The following is a 20533-nucleotide window of genomic DNA, read 5'->3' as shown; positions in this document are numbered from 1 at the left end:
TCCTCTTCCTGAGGGATTAAAAACTCCTACCTCCACCTTCCATCTGTGTTCTCCCTATTCAGCAAATAAGTTTTGAATGCCTTCTGTGTGTCCGAGTGCGGAGCATTTTGAAGACTAAGATGCCACTTAGGTCTAAGTGTCTTAATATGTGTTCCCCTAAAACATTTGGCCACACCAGGAGATCTTTGTCTATAAAACACTTGACTCTTAAATGATAGTCCTCTTTCAAGTTCTGTTGAATCACCGAATGAATGACTCTGTGCCTTCATTTACTAGTCCCAACCAGAGGATTAGGGAGTCACGGGGTTCTGGAATCAGATATTTCAGTGTAGAATGCCTTGCAAGATTCTGTGAGAGCTCTATCTCTTAGAAACTGGGAAGGCTCTTAGGCAGGTGGGCTGGCTACCTAGCTCTGTGGGCATGAGGGCTGTCTTCTGGTCGGGCATCTGGGGCAGGCTTACTCCCAGGGGCTGGCTCCACAGGGGACCACAGGTAGGACTTGTTAGACCCAGCTTTCTCACTCTCTCCTTCTCCCTGTCACAGAGTAACCTTTCTCCTTCAGAAGTTGTGCAGTGGTCCAACCACAGGGTGATGGAGTGGTTGCGATCTGTGGACCTGGCGGAGTACGCACCCAACCTTCGTGGGAGTGGTGTCCACGGAGGCCTCATCGTGAGTGGCTCTTTAGACTAGCCCACCTGCTTCAGTGTAAACGGGGGTATTCAGAAACTGATTTCTTCATGGCTAGACGTAAATCCTAGGAAAAAATGTTGATAACCCTTACATCAATTGAAATCTCAAAATATTTGATAATTTGCAGTTGGAAATGAATATACCTCATGGAAACAAGATGGTTTCTGGAAAGGTCTTCTGTAGCAACAGATCCAGAGGGATCCAGGACAAATGGGTTGCATAAGTCTGGCCTTAACGCAGCATCTCCACCAGCACCTGGAGGAACACAGTGGCTAGGGAAGTGAGGGGTTGGCCACCACAGTGGAACTTCCCCCTTGCCACAGTGTGGTCATGATTGTCACTCAGATCTGTCAAGTGGTAAAGCCAGTGGGGAAATGAAAGGATGGTTTGGATGTCCTCCAGAGCAGACTGGACCTGGGGAGACAGCCGTATCCAAGAACCCACCGCTCTCTGCTGGGCAGTGAGAATGAGGTGGGCAGTCAACCAGTGTATTAGCATCTACCCAGAGCCAGGCCCTGTGCCAAGGAAACAGAGAGGAGTGGGATACGGGACAAGTGGATGAGCTTCAGCCCCTCTCTGGAGACACCCCTCTGTGCATGAGGGCCTATTTGTCAGTGTGCCCTCCTGGAGCCATCTGTGGTCATCCCCGGGTGGTCTGTCTGTGTTTGTTTCTTAGATCCTGGAGCCACGCTTCACTGGGGACACCCTAGCTATGCTTCTCAATATTCCACCACAAAAGACGCTCCTCAGACGCCACCTAACCACCAAATTCAATGCCCTGATTGGTCCTGAGGCTGAGCAAGAAAAGCGAGAGAAAATAGCCTCACCAGCGTACACGCCACTGACCACCACAGCCAAAGTCCGGGTGAGTTGCCAGGCCCTTTCTGGGGTGGCACAGGGGCCTGCCTTTTAGCACTCATATTGTACTGCAGCAGGCCCAGTGGCCTGGAGCCAAACCAGCAAGGGCCATGGGGCACACGGATGAGGAGGCTGTCTCAGGTCCAGACCTCAGAGCTTGGTCTCCTCATCTGTTTTTGTTCAGCCAGTTCCCTGCCGTACCCGAGGCCAAGGAAAAGAGTAGACTTTTCTGTACACGGACACTATGTCCCGGAAGCATCTGCTCTCAGGCAGCTAGTGCTTATCCTCTGTCCCAGTGCTGCCTTGACTCATCTCACAAGCAGATGAGCTCACGATTCTGAGTTCTGTTCGGTCAGGCTCATCTGTGGGCCACACTGCTCTGGGGGGTCTTCCTCAGAACTGTCTGCCAACATAGGGAGCGCTCCAGTGGCCTTGTGCTGGGGCGGCGGCCAGTCCACGGCTGTCCAGGGGTCCCGAGGTCATACGAGCACCAGCAGCACTCACTGGGGCTCTCTGAACCCCACAGAGCTTGTGAGAAACTGCCTGAGCCACACTGTCCTCGGACCACATCCTCCTCAGACTGCAGGCCCACACACAATCTCTGGAGGCCGTGTCCCCAGCAGCAGGGGATGCCTAGGTCCAGCTACCCTTCATGCACAGACCTCCCTCCCCAAGGGAGCAGGACCACAAGTGTGTCTGGGGGAGACCAGCGTGAACAGCAGGAGGGGCTGCCCAGGGCTCTCCGGTGTGGCCTCCCCGGGGCACGAGGCGCCACGAGCCGCAGAGGCCGCCGCTGTGTGAGGCAGGGCCTCCACCTCAGCTCCCAATAGAAGTTCCTGGTTTCCCTTGGGGAAAGTAGAATGTCACTCGTGGGCCAGCGAAACTCCTGAGTTTCTCGTACACAGTCTCGGAGGAGCAAGATTCTCTCTCCTTGCTCAAGATTATTTATCTGTTGGCCTTTCTCTAGCCAGGAGCTCTGTTTTGTTGAGAATTTTTCCAGAAGTTGTTTGCCTTCTTCCTTTCCTCATGAGCCCGCTCTTACATTGTGAGTTCTGTCTGCACGCTGACTTGATAAGCCCCTTCTCCTAATCTTGCACTTACTGTGTTTTAGCCAAGGAAACTAGGATTTTCGCATTTTGGAAACATAAGAAGAAAGAAATTCGATGAGTCGACGGACTACATTTGCCCCATGGAGCCCAGTGACAGTGCTGGTGACAGTTCCAGGGCCTGCAGTGGCTACCGGGGCCTCAGCCCCCTCGATGCCCCTGAACTGGACGGGCTGGACCAGGTGGGACGGATTAGCTGATGGCCTTGTTACCTGTCCTCTCTGCACCCCGGGAGCTTCACCGTAACACTGCGTGTGTCCGCATAGAGCTGCACCTCACCACCCGCCCCTGTGCATGCCTCACAGAACATTCCGGCTGCTGTGTACTCCAGGCCAGTCTCTCTCTGAACTCTGGGGGTGGCCAGGGTATGGAGTGGCACTTTTGCTAAGGGGCCAGCCTTTGGGGACTGTTGCCAAAGGTGGACTCAGGAGGAAAGACGCAAAGACGCTTGTACATCTATAGTAATTCTTGGTGGCCATCTTCGGCACCGGTGGAAACACACAACCCTGGACACGGGTTCAGAGACCATGGGCAATCCCCAGAGGCTCAGCTCTTGGGCCCCTCTGCTGGGCTTCCGTTGAGGGGCAATCTTAAGTGCCTTAGGCCTGTGGCCACAGAGTTGTGGCTGAGACCCCAGGGATGGCAGCAGGGACTCCTGCCGCAGTGACAGCGTAACTGTGTTGTGCCTTACCCACAGAGGTGGTCGCTTCTTTCTGGTAATAAAGACAATATTTATGTAGAAAGCAAACAGCACCACATATCTTTAACCTCACTGGGCAGGGAAGAGAGCTGGGCGCAGCTGGAGATGGAGTCCCGCGGGTTGCCCAGCATGACAGCGGGTGGCCCCGAGCCAGTCCTCGGCCAGGGGCACACATGGCATTTGCCAAGTGTCATGGACGAGGGAACTGGAGTAGGGAGGGACCCCCGTATCCTTCAGAGGAGGTCTGGGGCCTCTTCGCTTCAGGCTCCACCTCCCTCTTATGAAGCCGTGGGGAACCTCGTGCTCACTGACTGTGGGTCGCATCTGTCGAGCAGACCCCAGAGTCGGTTTCCGTTTCAGCAGCGTGAACCTCCTCAGGGGCAGAGGGGGAGACAAGAACGCGGCCTCGTGGAAATTGCCTCTGTTCTTTTGTGTGCTTTGTCAGCCTCCCTGCTACTAACCTGGCTGGGCCCATAACCATTGTGGGGGCTGGTCGGTCTGTCGGCAGAACGGGAACAGCCCTGGCCTCCTGATTTAGAGGCTGGCTAACTGATAATGGCTCTTCCAGATGGGCCTTGTCTGGACGGGGACTGACGGAGAGACACATCTTGCCAGTCTGGGTTCCTGCTCATGAGATTCCAGTTTGCCTAGGGCAGGGTTTGGCCCTCCTGGGTCCCCCGGGCCTTGTCTGCAAAATAACAGCAACCTCGTAACCGTCTGGCGGCCGGAGCAGGGCTTGATGGCCCCATGAAGGGCACTCTGATTCTGTCCCAGACGGAGGCAGTGCTCTGGTTTGCTTCTTAAACTACCAGCAGCCCCAGGGATGGCTGATAACCCCAGGCCATGACCACCTGGGCCTCTCTGAAGTCAGCCTGGTGCCTGATCCCAGTACCCGGGACACTGAATGGCAGGTGCTCCTCGGGGCTGGTTGCTGGGCGTAGCTGTCATTGAGCCCCAGGGCCGGCTTTGTCCCTGATTCCTAGGGTGTCCTGGGGAGAGCGTCTCTGCGTGCACCTGTTTTGAAACCCTGCATGGAATTATGTCACTACATTTCTCTGTGGTCTCAAGCAAGGCTTGTGTCCCTTTGTGGGCCTCAGTTTTCCCACCTGGAAAATGTGGGATGATACTTGAAGCTCTCAGAGGATGCTTCTAAATCTACAATGTCTACATAGGCTTAGGGAAGAGGGAGCGGACCAGCATTACCTGAGGAGGAGGGGAGGCAAGGGAGGCTCCTGGCAGTGAGGAAGCTCTATCAGCAGCTCCCTGAGGGTGCCCAACCATACCTACCCTGGGCATCAGCATACGGGGTCCCGTTGTCACCGGAAATTGTCGGTGTATTCAGCATGCTGAGGCCTTCATCCCTGCCGCTTTCTGCTTCTAGAAATAGCTGGAGCACTGAGCATGCGTGGAAGGGCTGCTTCTCATCTCCCGTGCACCCTCAGTGTTGGTGCCAGGACGGGCCCTGGGAGCGTGTGCACACAGCAGTGTGGGATACTGGAAGCTCCAGCCTTCCCAAGGACAGAAACAGCATGTGCCCTGCCCAGCTGTCACTCCCCAGGGCCTGGGCCCCCTCCTCACCCACTCTCCCAGGACAGGACTTGCATGCCATCCCTGTGAATCACAAGCCGAGTCCATCCGCGTGTGCTGACCAGGCTGCTGCCCATTTTACAGATGGCCCCTTCGGAAGGCACTGTGACGCAGATAGGGCTCCTCTCCCAAGACATTCACCGCCTCACGGTAGGATTCTGACCCTCTATCTGCAGTAGGCCAGGTGCTGGGGTGGCCCCACGAGTTTGGCGTGATACCCACAGCCTGAGCACCTCCCCTGCCCCCCCAATCCCAACCTGGGTCCTAGGCTGTGCTAGGAATTCGAAGGATGGTGCTGAGCACTGTGGCCTGAGCTGCTAGGGGCACTGAGAAGGGTCACGGGCCTTGAGCTGAAACCAGCTAAAGCATGCCAGGTCTTGGTCCTCTTCCCAGGCTCAGAGCTGGTGAGGAAACCAAGATGCTTGGCAGTTCCGGGTCACCTGCCTCATCAGCCCAATGCCCGGGCCTCCTCTCTGACCTGGTGGGCACTGCTCTGCCCTCTGCCCATGAGACACGTGCATTTTGTGCCATGCCTCTGGCCTCATGGCAATCATGGGCATGTGGACACATCCTGGTGTGCCTCATGGGGACAAACTATCATGAAGGGGCAGAATGGTGTCCGGGAGAGATGCCGCTTTGGAGGGAGGCCAATCTGGTTCAAGCCCCTGCTCTGCCTCTCACTGACTCTGGGACCTCAGGCAAGTCATTCTCTCTGTGAACCGCAGCTTAGTTGTCTGTAAAGCCTCCTCGCAAGGCTTAGAGACAGACGACAGCTGGCAGGAAAAGTCCAGCCACAGAGAAGATTCACACTGTGGAGGCCCTATACCTTCCACTGCCCCTTACTTTGGATGGTCCCATCACTGAGCCCACCGGCTGTAGCCCCTGTCCCCGTCCTTCGCTCACTGATCTCTTAGGGCACATTAAGAAGGCTGTATCCAAGGACAAGATGGAAGTGGAGGGGGCAGGGGGCTCCCTGAATCGAAATGGGATCATTTTTATTTTATTTTTCCCTTGGCTCGCACACTGAAGTGAATGCACCCAGCCTTGCCCTCCACTACTCATAGGCCTTGGGTGGTCTTGAGATAGCAACTTCCCCTCTAAGGTATGAGCGAGGTATTGTCTTGATAGCGCAGTCTGTTCTGATTCCGCATGTGGGGTCCCTGGAACCCCATGAGCTTAGAGGGTGCCAGTGGTGTCAGACGGGACCTCACCCAGTGTCCCGCTGCTTCCTGCATAGCTGCCGCACGGCAGCCTTGACCAAAACCCTGTTCAACTGGCCCTCGGGCTGTGTCCTTTCAGACTCTGCTGAGCCAGGACCAGCTGCTGAGCGACTCTCGCCTGGCCGCTCCCAGCCCTGAGGACTGGAGGTGACTTTCTTCGTGGCCAAGAGCCCAGAGAGCCATGCATGGGGGCCCCGAGTCTTTGCGCCGGGGAGCTGGCATGGCCATCCACAGAGCCCAGACGGGCTGGCAGGACCCCTCGGACGTGCGCACTGACAGGAGCGAGCAGAGCGGTGAACAGATGTCCAGGAGGGGGCCCCGGGGGCCCTGAGTTTTCAGCCATGCTAGGCTCTTCACCACAGCTTTTATACCTTTTGTACTTTTATACATGGATTGCCCCCCACTTCTGTGGGGAGGGCAGTGAGACGTCAGCACAGACTCAATGGCCCCTGCTCTTCCTGGTGACGTTTGGGAGGTTCTTACGCCAAAGGGGAAGGGCAAGGAGTTCATAAAAGCTCTGCTGGAAGAAAATTCTGGAAAAAAATGTTCTGGCTGTCCTGTAGTGGCTGAGCTGGCTGAAATGACAGGGAGCCCCTCCTGGCTGCTTCCACACCGAGGGGGTACTTCCCTTCACAGGAACCGGCCCAGGGTGAGCACGGCGAAGGAGCAGTGGGACTCCTCCCATGGCCCTCACTGCCCTCGTCCTACCCTCCTCTGCAGCAGGGTGTCAGCTTGTCCGTGCTGCTGGGCCTCCTCAGGTCTGAGCAGAGGCGGCTCCAAACCCTGGGTCCCCTAACCCTGGCTGACCCGCAGCGCAGGCTCCCAAGTGCAGGTGTCTGGTCAGATGGCTGCCCCCAGCGGACGGCCCTCGCACACCCCAAACAGCGTTTCCACCCCTGGCCATCTCCCCACACAGCCTGTTCCCTGCCGTGTCTCCTTTCTCGGGGAGAGGCCCCGTGTGCCCCAGCCATTCTGTCCCTCCCGACCAGTCTCCCCACTGGCGACAGCCCCATCCTCTTCCTCCCTGTGACAGCTCAGGCCTCCTCTCTCCTCTGCTTTCCAAAGCTGGTCTCCTCGGTCCCCCACCTCCCCAGTTGGTCCCCTGCCGTTCTCTCCCCTGTCCGAGAGCGGCCTTCCCAAAGCACCGTTCTCATCCTGATACCGTTCTGCTAAGAACGCCTCAGTTCCAGAATCGAGAGAGGAGTTCAAAAGCCTTAGGCAGCACCCATGGCCTTTCCGAGTCTCCGGCCTCACGAACCCTTACGAAAGCCTGTGCGGCTGACTTTCCCTCACCGTTAGGTGTCGTTTTCCCCCGGTCCCCCTCACAAGGCCGAGTTCCGCCTGTCCAGAGCCAGCAAGCCACACGGCTTCTTTCAGGAAGCCTTCACTGATGCGTCGGAGTTTCCTGTGTCCCATTGTGCCGTCAGCCCTTGAGCCGGAGCCCTCCTGGCTCCCCTGCTGGGTGTCTTTCTCCCTCACACAGCCACCCTCAGCACGAAGGCACCGAGCACCTGCTGTGGGCGCACTCCCGTGCTGCCAGAGTAAGAGCCAGCCCTGGTCCCCAAACTGCTCAGGGACTCCAAGCAGGCCGCCGTGCCGTGCTCCAGCCACTCACCCCTTCGTATGTGCAGGTTAAGCATGTTCCATGCCAGGCTGAGGGCTGGAGGTCTAGGCACGAATGTCAAGGTGCTTGTCTGAGGGTGCTGATGCTCTAGTGGGGGTTACACCTCTGTTTTAAGCTGAAAGGTACAGATGCTCCAGTAGAAACTACTTGTCCTTTTTAATGGAGAGCTGGGGGAGCGACTGGAAAAGACTTCGAGGAAGAGGTGCTCCCTGGATTTCAGACATGACTCGGTTCCCGAGTGTGCCAGAGGGGAAAGGTGTGGTAAGCTCTGTGTTGGAGGAAAGTACGAGGGTGGGCTCTTACTCATCATACTGTGCCCAGCGGAGTAGCTTCTCCAAGTAGGGATCTGCTGAGGGTGCGCTGAACACACGCATGGGTGAAGGCTCGCAGCCCCTCCCCCCCCACACCCCACACCCATCGCACCCCTACCCACCCTCTGTGAGACCATCCCTAGGCAGGGCACAGCTGTACTCTGGTGAGTTCTCTAGAGCCATCCCACCCTCTCCTGTCCCCTCCACACGCATGCACACACGCACATCCAGTGACACCCGTTGGAGGCAATGCTAACAATGCCAGTTTTTGCAGAAAGGAAAGGACTTGGAATTAAGCACCCAGGTCTGAAGCCCAGCTTCGCTGCCTCCTGTTGTGTTGGAAGGATCTGAAGATAATAACTTAGAGCCTCACTTTCCTCATCTGTAACTCGGGAGAACATCATCCCCACGGAATCTCCGGCTTGTTGTGAGAATGATGCGAACTAAAGTGCAGGACAAGTTCTACCCACCCCTGGGCAACGGAGCAGCACGTCAGCCTGGCCGCGGACGGCCAGGGCTGGGGGGTCACTTGGATCACTTGGGCGTAGCAATGGCAAGGATTTCAGGAATAACTCCTGGAGCCTCATCTCATTTGCAGTTCAGAAACTTCTGTGCTAACCACCCCACCCGCCACACCAGAACGGGGCCTGGCATTTAGAAGATGCTGAGAAAACCAGGGCCCTTGCCTCCATCTGTTGTGCAAAGCACAGGGAGTCTAGCATGGCTGAAGCCTGCCTACCGTACGGATTTACAACTCCCTAATACCTTTCAACACCGTTCCCACTTCAAGGGTCTCCTACCAAAGAAGGAAGAGAGCACATGGAGGGTGCCTGGGCCCTCTAGTAAGTCTGACCTTAAAAACAACACTCTGGAGAGGGGAGTTCAAGAGAGATTACTGGGAGTTGATATGACCCCAGTTGGATCCTTCTGGAATTCTGCCCCTGCACTTTTGCCAGTTCTGACCTCCCTTGGACACACACAAGACCGTTCACATGTAGGGCTGGCCTAGCAGATTCCCCACAGAGCCACATCTCCTGAGCTGTCTGCTTTGTGCTGAAGTTGATTTCATTAAACTATGGGGCAAGGCACTGAACAGAGTTCCTTCGAGCCTCCCAAGCTACAAGGCCTCAGAAACCAGTCTGCCTCCAGCCCCTTGAATGCTTCTTAGGCTCACACCCAAACGAGAAGCCATGTGCCTGAGGATGCATTACAAGGCACTTGTGAACACATCCCAGTTTAATGTGGTGAGGCAGAACTCACTCCGAAACAGAAAGGGACTAGGCAAATTTGCTAGAAGCAAGGGAGGTATCAGTAAGTGAAAATCATATCCTTGGTATAACCCAGTTTCTCCAGGTTAGGGTGAGCAGTTGTCTGGATCAGGGGCAGTGGGCCACACACCAGGATGAGCGTGGACTGCCCAGGAGGAGGGAGGTGCTCCTTGATCATGTTGGCAGTGATGTAGCCTGAGCTGTACTTCCAGCCTGAGGTTAAGCAGAAGTAGAAAAAAGCTGTGAGGCTGCTGGGTAGAGCCCCTGACCCCAAGCCATCTGCCCCCACCCCAAAGAGGGAGGCAAGGCTGCTCTCCAAGGCTTAGAAGTCTGCACTGCTGTTCTCTGCAGAGAAGCCGGGAAGTGGAGGACATGGGAGACCCAGGAAGCCTTCAGTATTGACCCTGCATCCTAGGCTCACTGCTGGTTGACGCCGCACGCAGGGGCAGGGATGGAGAACACAACAGTGAGGCATGGTATGAATCAAGGCAGGGAGCTGGGGCTGGGCAGGGTGGAACAGGCCTGGGGTTTGTGGCTCGGTTGGGGGGCGCCCTCTGCTGGGCAGCGAGCTATATGACAAGGCAGGCACAGCTGGGTGCAGTAGGAGAGGCAGCATGAAGGTGCAGGGTGCCGGGGTGGCTGGGTGCTGGCTAGGGTTGCAGCAGCTGCCTGGGGCTCGCCATGTGATGACTACTGTCCAGGAGAGGTCGGGTGGTAAGGGGGCGAGGGGTCCGTGGCCATGTGTGTGATGTCTCTGCGGGATGCTGTGTCGAGTGTAGCATGGAGTGGGTGCTCAGAGCAACCCAGTGACCGGGTGTCCCTCCGAGTCCCTCCTGAGGTTCAGTGCGCGTATGGACTGCTGCTGAGATACCAGACACTGCTCTTACAAGCAGGTCGCCCCAATCCTCTCTTCCTCCACTTCCATTTCCCATGCAGGGACAGAGCTGAAGGTCTCAGCTCCCAAGCACAGTCCTAAAAAGCAAACAAACCCAGGGACTAGTTCCTGAGGTGGGTCAAGGGTTGGAGCTAACCCACAGTGGGGACTATGGGGATCATACCAACAGGAGGCCTGTCCAGGGTGTACCATAGGTCGAACTGCTCTGGATGAGTTCTGGCAACTTCTTCAAGCTCCTTTCTCACCAAGATATCCTCCTCTGTCTAGAAAAGAAGGAACATGAGCAAAGCCCCAACAGGGATATCCTGCTTGGTCCCCACACTGAGCACACGGGTCAGCACATTTCTGCCTGAGCTGACCCCACTCGAGTGGGGGTGCTCTCGCCACGACTCCGGGGCAAACAAAGGTTCTGCTGCAGCTTCTGCACTACCAGCCCTCCCTCTTGTGGGCGGAGGACAGGGGAGGCTGCTGCAGCCGCCATGACCGCCCTCCAGCTGGAAGGCCACTGCAGAGCCCAGGCAGGGTGGCCTCACTCAGAGGTCTCAGCCCCCCGCCCCCATCCACACTGAGCACCACGCAGGGCTAACCCAGCTGGAACCCAATTGGAAGGAGCGGAGTGTGGGCCCAGGATCTTGTGCAGGGATCGCGAGGGGTGAAGGCAGTAATACATGAGGTCCCACCTAACAGCACTAGAGAGCTAAAGCAGAGGGCAACACAGGCTGGAGCTTCATTTGGGGAAAGGAAACCAAAGCCAAAAGAAACTTGTCACAGGCTCCGAGATACTGCAGAGAGAACCTGGATCTTAAAACTCGTCACGGTTCTTGTGCCCGCAATTCTACTTCTGGGATCCTATATAAGAAAATAATCTAAAAGGCATCAAGCATTTTATCCTTAAAACTGTGAAAACTGAAAACAATCTGAATGCAGAAAATACAGTAAATTATGGTGCAACTTGATACAAACTGATGAAAATATTTATAAAGAGGTTTGATGAGAAGAAAATGCTCATGTGATAATGCTGAGTGAAAAAACCAAGCAATATATAAATGTAATTGCAAATACACGGCATGTATAGAAGAAAGACAAAAAAGATGTCAAGTATTTATATACTTCTGTATTTTCTAAAATTTCTACTGAGGGCATCTATGATTTTATACTCAGAAAAACAGAATTGATTATGAAGGAAAGAAAGCTTAGTCCATAGGGTGGCTGGGGAGACAGTTAAAAACAACAAGTGGGAAACCGGGCCTGGACTTCGCTCCTCCAGCAGCCACCCCCCCAACACCCCGGCTGAGCACCTGCTCGGCCCTCCCGTGGCAGAGGCAGCGAGAGGTCAGTCGGGGGGAGGTATGAACGCAGACGGTCCACTCAGCAAACGTGCCTCCCACCCCTCCAAGCTCAGGGCCGACTCGGCAGAACTGACCTGGTTGGCAAAGATGAGGGACATCCTGGTCCTGTCGCTGGGGTTCTTTGTGATGTGGCGAATGAGCTGCAGCATGGGCGTAATCCCTGGGACAGGAAGGAGCAGGCGGGACACAGCTAGTGGTGCTCCCTCCCGCTCCGGTACCCACGATCCCTGGTCTGCAGCCCCTTAACGCTCTGCCTCAGCCCCAGTCTACTTCTCTCGTGCCTGCCCCCAAACTCAAAGTGGAAAACCGCCCTTCATTTTGGTTTTCCCTTCTAATGCAACAATAAATTGAAAGCCCTTTCTGATGTTCACGTGCAAGATGGAAGGAGCCCTGGCTCTGAACTGGCTAGTTTCACACTCAGCCCGCTATCCCAACTTGCTCTCAGAGCAGGGTGAGTCAGGTGCCCGTCTGAGCTCTTCGGTGTCCCCACGTGTACAACAGAATGAATGACGAATAAGTGATCATTTCACAAGCGCCTGTGATGGTGCCTGGCACATCGTAGGTGTCCTGATACATCTGTTCTGTTCTCTCATTCACTCATTCTCAGGGGATGGGGAGATTCGGGCTTGACCTGCATCCAGGAGCCCTCGGGGGACCATGTGTGGGCTTACTCAGCTCGGTCCCCAGACTCTTCCAGGGGCCCCAGCCTGACTTCTGGGGCAGCCAGCATGCTGGATCAGGGGAGCAGGGCACATGGGGTCCATTTCCAGGCCTGTCATCAACCTGCACTCCCCTCTAAAACAGCCATGGAAGAGTCTCCTCTAGGATCAAATGACTTCAAAGTACGAAAGGTCTTGGGGCCCCTCCCCCCATGGAGGAAACCCCGGAAGTCTCTCACCTGTGCCCCCAGCGATCATTCCCAGGTGACTGACCAGCTTCTTTTCAGGCTCACTTGTTTTGTATGCCTTGATTGAAAAGTTCCCTAGAAACACAGAGGACCCCTCTGACTTCTGCAGCTCTTGCCTGAGAGCTTGTAAGAGGTCACGGGCTTCCCTTGGGACTCCCAGGAGGCAAGGCCACCCGAGGAAGGGGCCGCACCGTTCTCAACCAGAGAAGCAAGTCAGGGCGGCCCGGGGGCCATGGTGCACAAAGTGGAAACTGAGCCAAGGACTCACTGGACCTTTTCTTCTGAGGGAGGAGGGAAGCACAGTGAAGTTAAATGGAGCCTCACAGAGCACTCTAAGCCACAGCATGAATGAGTGAGTCAGTGATGAGTATGTGGTAAGGAACGAGAGTGGATGCTATCCATCCATCCATCCATCCATCCATCCATCCATCCATCCATCTATCCATCCATCCATCCTTCCACTGCTCAGCCTTACAGACACCTTTTCTGCATCGGGCATCGTTCTGGAGATCCAGTTTCCATGAGGAAACACCCCAGCACTCCCCTACCTTAATGAAGCTTACAATCTCAAGTGTGTGTGTTGAGTGAACGTACGAAGGCTTTAAGGACAAGTCCACAGGACCCAACCCTGAGAAGTTTTCTACAACAGTGGAACCACCACAAGAATCTTCTTCCTTCCAGTGGGAGGCCCAATGTGAACCCCCCAGTACCTGGCTTATGATAGAACAGGCGACCGGTTGGCCCTCGAAAAAGGATGGTGTCCCCAATTTTCATATTCTCCAAGTACTGAGTCATCTTCCCTCCTTCTGGATAATTGGGGTGCACATTTTTGAAGTAGATCTGAAAAATAAGGCAGCCTGGTTTGTACACCCTCAGACCGGAGGCCACAGCTGCACACAACTCAAAATTCCATTTGCTACTGGAAACCTTGAAGCAAAAGTTCTCTGCCCTCACAGTTGCTCTAAGCACCCCTGAAGACTTCACCACAGCTTCACTGTTCCATGACACTGCTGGAAAGCCCTTCCCAGGTCATGGGCTCCTTCCCCACCCTACCACCTTTCGTAGGCTTGGGAGGGTGAGGCAGCTGGTGCCCCACTTACCTTTATAATCAAGTCCACAAAGCCTCGGTCATCATCACTGGACACCGGTGTGTAAGCCCTGACCACCAGAACACCATCAATTTTGGCCAAGAGATGGACATAGTTACCTACAGAAAAGGCGTCCAATGCTAAATGTGAGCACAGCCAGCCGAAACAGGCCCAGGATTCCCATAAAGGACTGAGCTTCAGGGAGGCAAGTGCCTAGTGTGGCAGGATGCATGGGAGCACGGCCAGGCAGGGAAGGGGCCCAGAGCCAGGATGCCTGGGTCCTAGGCCTGCCCTTTTCACTCCGCACACTACCCTGGGCAAGTCACTTCACCTCTCTGGGTGAGTGGGGATGATGTGCCTGCCCTGCCTCCATCCCAGTGGAGTTGTGAGCTTCACGTGAGTGCATGCTTCCTGCGTCACAGTCCTCTGTTGCACGGGAAGAGCTCATTCGGGTTGGAGGCTGAGTATTAAAAATAACAGAAAGGTGTGCTTCCCTTTTAAAGCAAAATACGTTGCCTTCACAAAGCCATTTCTTCCTGAACTGGGTGGATCACTGGGGTCTGTGAAAGAACCACAGCCCCCTCTTCTGCTTCTTGCTGCCTGGCTCAGGGCCGGCCTGGGCTCACAGGCACACTGGGCCCCGGAATTTGGACACCACAGACCAGGACTTCTAGAAAGAGTATTGTGTCTTCCTGGCCTATGGCTCTGCTTGAGGAAGAGTAAAGTTTGAGCCGCGGAATTCTGCCCCTCCAGGGTAGAACTGAATGGACCAGGCATGGCCACAGACCTATGGATCGGGACTACGTCCCAGTGTCACAGGATGGGCGGGGCCGCTCAGGTCGCCGCTGGATCTTAAAGTGGGACACTTCGGTGACTACGAGGAATAGTGGTGCAGGCAGGAGCTGCTAGGGGACAGAGGCAAGAGGAAGCTCTGTGGTCTCTGAGGAGGCCCTGAAGCCTGAGGTGCAAACACTCCGGGTTAAGAAAGGACAGGCTCTATACTGAAATTAAACTGCAGGGAAGGGAAAGAAGAAAGGACAAGCTCAGTGACTCTGGCTATGGCCTGGCTGCGCATCAGGAACACGCAGAAATAAATGCCTGAGGCAGCTTCCTCCTGAGAACAAATGTGAACCTGGAGACCTCAGAAAGGCTCTTTCAGATGCAGCCAACCTGGCCATGTCCGTCCCGGAGAAAATGGGGCTGCCCTGGCGGGCCCCATTTCTCACCTGCTTCGATTCAGCTGAGCTGGGAGGCCCTCACAGCAGACTCTTCCAAAAGCCTCCAAACTACCTATCCCACTAACTCTGTACCCCCCACACCAGGGCGAAGGAGAGGGGGGGTCATGGCAGATTCTGAGAAATTCTGTGTCTCATCGTTTTTCATTCTTTTAGCCTTCTTGCCAATAGGCCTGACCCCACAGGCCAGGCAGAGGGCTGGAAGGCAGGCTGGCGCTGAGCTCTTGTGGATGGAGACAGGAAGAGGAAGCAGCAAGGAGGCTCGGGGGCCAGGTGGGCTGCCTGGTGAGTAATTTCATGACCTGATAGAGGAGAGGTCAAGGTTTGGTCCTACACACAACAGGACAAGTAGGCATGGATTAGGGTCTCCAGCAGGCTGGCAAGCAAACTAGCAGTTTGTTCAAAGCTCTGAATCCCTAGGCTGGGGACCTAGCCGAGGTTTTCCCCCTCACTAAGACGGACTTGGGCGTCTAGTGGTGTTACAGACTAGAAATGGGATAACTCGGAACTCTAGGCCTGCTAGGGCTGGTATTCATGCTGGGTCCCTTCTTGTGTGGGTCTGAGGTCCCTGCTGAAAAGACACACTGCGTGGGAAGACACACCTGACTCCCTCCTGCCTCTCCACACATTCTGGGCCTTTCTCCTGACTGTAGGGGACATCAGTACCTTCCATCCCTCACATGTACACAGCACTTTGCACGTTCTCAATTCACACCCATCAGTCACTTTACCCTCACAACAACCCAGGTGGCAGGCAGGCCTGGGAAACTCCATTTCATAGACCAAGGCTCAGAGAGGTTGAAGGACTTGCCTAAGGTTGCCCAGCAGGGAGCCTATGATGAGATCTTAGAGCTTCTGATTCTAGATTCACTTCTTTTCAGTGAGGAGACATCACTTCTGTGTCAGCCCAAATCGAACAATGAGAAAGGAAATGGACTGCCCCCAAGCCCATCTCTCTACATCTCTGAGCTGACCTGTCTTAGGAAAGGCAACCTCTCCACCCCAGCTGAGTTTCTGAGAGGAGCAGAGTGCTGGCAAGGCCCAGTCCCTGGTGATGACCCCAAACCCCACTCACCTACAGGAAGCCCCAAGACATGGTCTGGTGAGGGCAGTCCAAAGCGGAACCTCCGGGTGTTGTGGGTGATTTGCTATAAAACAGAAAACAGAGGCAGGCTCTGTCAGCTTTCGAGAAGCCTTTCTGGGCAACTCAAATGCCTGGTAAAGGAAGGAGCTCTATTTGGTGCAATCCCAGCACGCGCGCGCACACACACACACACACACACACACACACTCGGAGGCAGTGAGAGCAAACTGGAGGCCAGAAAATGCCTGTCCCACTGCCCTGCCTTCCCAGCCAGCACATTCTCCACCACTCTCATCCTCTTCTTTTTCACAGGCTGCCAGTGGAGGGGGTGGGCTGACTCCACTACCTCTTTCTCAATCAAGGGCAGCGGGTACTTGGTCTCAGAGTCCTGTAAGGTGGTATGTCTTCTCCGCGAGTTCATGTTCCTCAGGGCCAACAGGACCACTGTAACTCCAATGATGGTGACGGCAAGGAGCAGGGACGGGTCCTAGCCAGACACAATGTGAGCAGGGCGCCTCAGGTCCTGCCTGCCCTGGGCAGGACAGTGCTCAGGCACAACAGCACCCTCCCGACACCAAAGGCACAGGAGAAGCTGGGCCAAGCCCAGAAGAAACCAGACTGAGGCAAAGGTAATAAAACAGAATGCAGGGCGCCTGGGTGGCTCCATCCGTAGGGCGTCTGCCTTCGGCTCAGGTCATGATCTCAGGGTCCTGGAATCGAGCCCCGCATCAGGCTCCCTGCTCAGAGGGGAACTTGCTTCTCTGTCTCCCTCTGCTTCCCCCCCCCCCACTTTGTACTCACTCTCTCTCAAATAAATAAATAAATAAAATCTTAAAAAAAAAAACAAAAAACAGAATGCAGGCTGAGCCTATGGTGGATCTGGAGGATAGGGAGGAGTCAGCTGCAGATCAGACACGGCCAGGCAGAATTAATGTCACCAGGCCCTTCCTACCCATCGGCCTCCAACGTGGTACACCCAGGGGTACAAGAGTGAAAGTCCTGGGAGACCCCTCCTTGAGGTGATGGCATTGCTGCTTCTGCTTCTTCCTTTTTTTTTTTTTTTTTTTTGAGAGAGAGTGAGGAGTGGGGGTGGGGGGTGTGGAAAGGAGAGAGAGACTTCCAAGCAGGCTCCACGCCCAGCGGCTGAGTCTGATGAGGGGCTCGATCCCAGGACCTTGGGATCACGCCGGAAGCTTAACCAACTGAGCTACCCAGGCACCTTTGGTGGCACTGCTTCTAACCCCCAATCTAAAATGAACGTCGCAGGCCCCAAGGACAGATCTGCGGAGGGGGGATAGGCACGGGGTCCTCCAGCAGGTAGTTGCGGCTGAGCTCGCCGCCCCCACTACTCCCCCGACCAGGTTCAGGCGGGTTGGGCTGGGGGTGAGTACCTCCGACTTCGGGGTGCTCCATTACCTTAGCGCCTCGGGACCCACCAGCACCCTCCTAGGCAGGCGAAGGAGGCCTGGCCACTCACTCGCAGCCACTCGGGCGGGCTCCCGCCCCCGTCCCCAACCCCGCCCCGCGGCCCGCTCCGCCCGCCCGCCCCGGGTCCGACCCCAGCCTGCCGCGGCGGGACCGGGGATGGGCCGCGGCGCCCCGCTCGCCGCCACACCACGCCCGCCCCGGCGCCCCTCGGCGCCGCCCCGCTCCCCGCCCCTCGCGGCCCCGCCCGGCCCACGCCCTCGCCCTCGGCCTCACCCGCCCAGCCGGCCCGGGACCCCGGCGGACTTCCGCGGCCTCGCCCCGCCGCGCCCCGGGCACCCACCCGGAACGAGACGCCGAACATGTCGTCGAAGTGGGGCTGCCTGCTAGGCCGCGGCGCGTCGGGCCGACTCGTGGGCGCGTCCGCAGCTCCGCCTGGCGGGCCGGGAAGCCTGGCAGACGCGCGGGCCGACGCCGGGAGAGGCGCTAGGCCGGCAACGCGCGTCCCGCCCCTCCCGCGCACCCCGCTCCCCCCCCCGCCCGCGCAACCCCCGGCCCCCGTAACCCCTCCCCGCGCCCCGCACAGCTCCTCTCCCGCGCACCCCGCTCCCCCCCCCGCCCGCGCAACCCCCGGCCCCCGTAACCCCTCCCCGCGCCCCGCACAGCTCCTCTCCCGCGCACCCCGCTCCCCCCACGCCCGCGCAACCCCCGGCCCCCGTAACCCCTCCCCGCGCCCCGCACAGCTCCTCTCCCGCGCACCCCGCTCCCCCCCCGCCCGCGCAACCCCCGGCCCCCGTAACCCCTCCCCGCGCCCCGCACAGCTCCTCTCCCGCGCGACTCGCGCCCTGCCGCGCCCTGCCCGCGGGGTGCCGCTGCTGGGGTCCCCGCTCCTAGCGGCCATCTCTTGTTTATTCGTGGCCCCTCTCCATCCTGCCCTCTCCCAGCACTCTCGGAGCAGCCCAGATGGAGAACTTCCTCTCTGCACCTGGTCCGAACTGTGCCAAGGTGGGAGAAAGGGAGGGGCGTCTGGGTGGGAGGAGGGGATGCTGGTAAAAGAAATGGGAATTTAGGCCAATTCAGAGAGCACGTGAATATAATCGTTCAACGCGCATAATGAGCTCCTACTGTGGGCCTGGTCTAGCGCTGGGTGTTTGCCCGGATGGGGGTGTCATGGAGTTAAGACATTCGTTCAAAGCGTTCATTCACTCCTTCATTCATTCTCTACTGGGAGAGAGAGACGACAGGTGCCCAACACTAGACCAACAGGAGGCAGAATGGCAGGCATCGACCGACGGTTATGGGGGTTCTTCGCAGCACATTTCAGAACCTTGATAACCCCCCTCCCCCCATCAGTTCTCCCCTTGCCAGTGGTAAAGGTAACTCCCTGCCTCCTGGGCCTGAGGGAGACAGAGGCCAAGAAATAGCCAGCCATCCCCAGCCCCCAAATACACACCAGCACAGGCACATACTTAGTGGACACCTCCCCTAATACTTGCAGGTACCAGGATATTATTGTTACATATCTTAATTATTGACAAGCTAATAAATGTAAAATGATGGCTCGTGAACCTAATATCATTTACCTAAGAGCTGAGGAGGTTGAACATCCTTCATATGTTTATTCCCCATGGTGGTTTTGGTTTTTTTTTTTTTTTTCCGGAAAAAAAAAAAAATGCCTGCTCATGACTTTTGCCCCTTTTTCTCTTGAGTTGAATTTTTCTTACTGATTTTTAGGAGTCTTATGTGTATTAGAGACCACTTCTTTGCCAGTTATATCAGTTACAGATATTTTCTCCTGGTATGCAACTTCTTCCCTCCCTTCCTTCCTTCCTTTTTCTCCCTTCCTTCCTTCCTTCCTCCCTCCCTCCCCTTCTCTCTTTTCTCTCTCTCTGTCTCTGGCTTTTGATGAATAGCAGTTTGTAATTGCAATGTAGTCAAATGTATCAATCTCCAATCTTTTGCCTTTATGGTTAGTGCTTTCTGTGACTTGTCTGTTCCTATGCAAGATCATAAAGATATTCTCTATTTTTTCTGACAAGACTTAAAGTTTTTCCTTTAACGTTTAAGTCTCTCAACCACCTGGAACTGATTTCTGTATAGGATGCAAAGCAGGGATCCGACTTAATTTTTTCCATGTGGATAATGTGTTGTCTCCGTAATGTTTGTTGACTTGCTCACCTGGTGGCTAACGTGCAGTGTCCCCCTGTCATACATCAGTCTGCGTGTAAGCAGGAGTCTGGTTCTGGTCTCCCTGCTCTCTTTTGATCTCGTTGCCCAGCCCCTCTGCCAATAGCACTGCTCTAATTACAGTCGTTTATTACGACTGTTTATACCTTTCCCTCGTACATTCTTTGGGTCTCAGTTCAAATACCACTTCTTCCTTAGAGATGCCTGATCGAATCCCCCAATTTAAGTAGATGTACACATTATATTCTATTCATGGCTTTTACTTCGGTTTGTAATTATACATCCTGTATATTTAATTGTTAAATGGCTGATTCTCACATTAGTCTAGATGTTCCATTATGGCAGGGATGTTGCTTCTCCAGGGCTGAACACAGTGACTCTCACACAGAGAACATTCAATAAATGAGAACAAATGAATGAATGAATTCCTCTCTACCCTGCCACATTTAGCATGCTGCCTGGCACATGATAGATGCTCCAGAAATGCTCAAGAGAAGAACAGTCCTTTCTGTCAGTGTCCCCTTTTTTGCTTAATTTGTCTTCATAAAACATGTCAGCCAATGACACACTATGTATTTTATCTACTTGCTTACTCTTTCCCTCTACTACAATGTAAGCTCCATGAGGCCAGGACTTGCTGTGTTTTTGGTTTTGTTTTGTTTTTTTTAAAGATTTTATTTATTTAGTTGACAAGAGAGCAAGAGAGCACAAGCAGGGGGAGCAGCAGAGGGAGAAGGAGAAGCAGGCTCCCAGCTGACCAAGGACCCTGATGAGGGGCTCGATCCCAGGACGCTGGGATCATGCCCTGAGCCAAAGGCAGATGCTTAACTGACTGAGCCACTCAGGTGCCCCAGGACTTGCTCTGTTTTAACTCCTGTTGTTTCCCAGGCCTCAGAATAGTGCCTGGCAATTGGTAGATGCTCAATAAATATTTAATGAATGAATGAATGGGTGAATGAAGAATGAACTTAATTTTCTCCCTCTGGTTCAATCAGCTCT

At 55.3% G+C, this 20533-nt stretch overlaps 2 protein-coding genes across 10 annotated transcripts in view; one reads left to right on the top strand and one right to left on the bottom strand.

Annotated features, from left to right (window-relative positions):
• PPFIBP2 (PPFIB scaffold protein 2) overlaps positions 1 to 20533 on the top strand; it is a 160909-nt gene that overhangs the window by 139204 nt on the left and 1172 nt on the right. For 4 of the 6 annotated variants that reach the window (XM_078058439.1, XM_078058440.1, XM_078058443.1 and 1 more), the window contains 5 exons: positions 544 to 669; positions 1367 to 1555; positions 2660 to 2836; positions 5026 to 5091; positions 6241 to 18352. In XM_078058439.1, coding sequence (XP_077914565.1) covers positions 544 to 669; positions 1367 to 1555; positions 2660 to 2836; positions 5026 to 5091; positions 6241 to 6312 — 630 coding nt within the window. In that variant the 3' untranslated portion in view covers positions 6313 to 18352. Of the gene's footprint in view, positions 1 to 543; positions 670 to 1366; positions 1556 to 2659; positions 2837 to 4735; positions 4994 to 5025; positions 5092 to 6240; positions 18353 to 20533 lie in introns of those variants that run through there. The other 2 variants (XM_078058441.1, XM_078058442.1) reach the window with 2 other exon arrangements.
• Positions 9315 to 18248, bottom strand: CYB5R2 (cytochrome b5 reductase 2). 4 transcript variants are annotated; one of them, XM_078058445.1, is made up of 10 exons: positions 17691 to 18248; positions 16269 to 16409; positions 15914 to 15986; positions 13616 to 13722; positions 13226 to 13355; positions 12507 to 12590; positions 11683 to 11768; positions 10423 to 10522; positions 10252 to 10336; positions 9315 to 9577 (listed from the first exon to the last, which is right to left on the bottom strand). In XM_078058445.1, exons 1-10 carry the CDS (start codon positions 18246 to 18248, stop codon positions 9451 to 9453), a joined length of 1491 nt encoding a protein of 496 aa, XP_077914571.1. In that variant the 3' UTR covers positions 9315 to 9450. The 4 variants fall into 4 exon arrangements, with proteins under 4 accessions (XP_077914571.1, XP_035945117.2, XP_077914572.1 ...); XM_036089224.2 differs by lacking the exon at positions 10252 to 10336; XM_078058446.1 differs by lacking the exon at positions 16269 to 16409.

This window comes from Halichoerus grypus, chromosome 11, assembly GCF_964656455.1.
Source record: "Halichoerus grypus chromosome 11, mHalGry1.hap1.1, whole genome shotgun sequence".
Lineage (NCBI taxonomy): Eukaryota > Metazoa > Chordata > Mammalia > Carnivora > Phocidae > Halichoerus > Halichoerus grypus.
Note: the sequence above shows the minus strand (reverse complement) of the source record. Positions and strands in the feature narration are given on the sequence as shown.

Excerpts from the sequence above, each read along its gene's own strand:
- CYB5R2 (XM_078058445.1), bottom strand. The coding sequence starts at position 18,248 with ATGGCCGCTAGGAGCGGGGACCCCAGCAGCGGCACCCCGCGGGCAGGG. Across the intron at positions 16,410-17,690 it reads TGTTCGGCGTCTCGTTCCGG|GACCCGTCCCTGCTCCTTGC; the intron begins GTGGGTGCCCGG and ends GTGTCTGGCTAG. Across the intron at positions 10,337-10,422 it reads CCTGGACAGGCCTCCTGTTG|GACTGTGCTTGGGAGCTGAG; the intron begins GTATGATCCCCA and ends TTTGCTTTTTAG.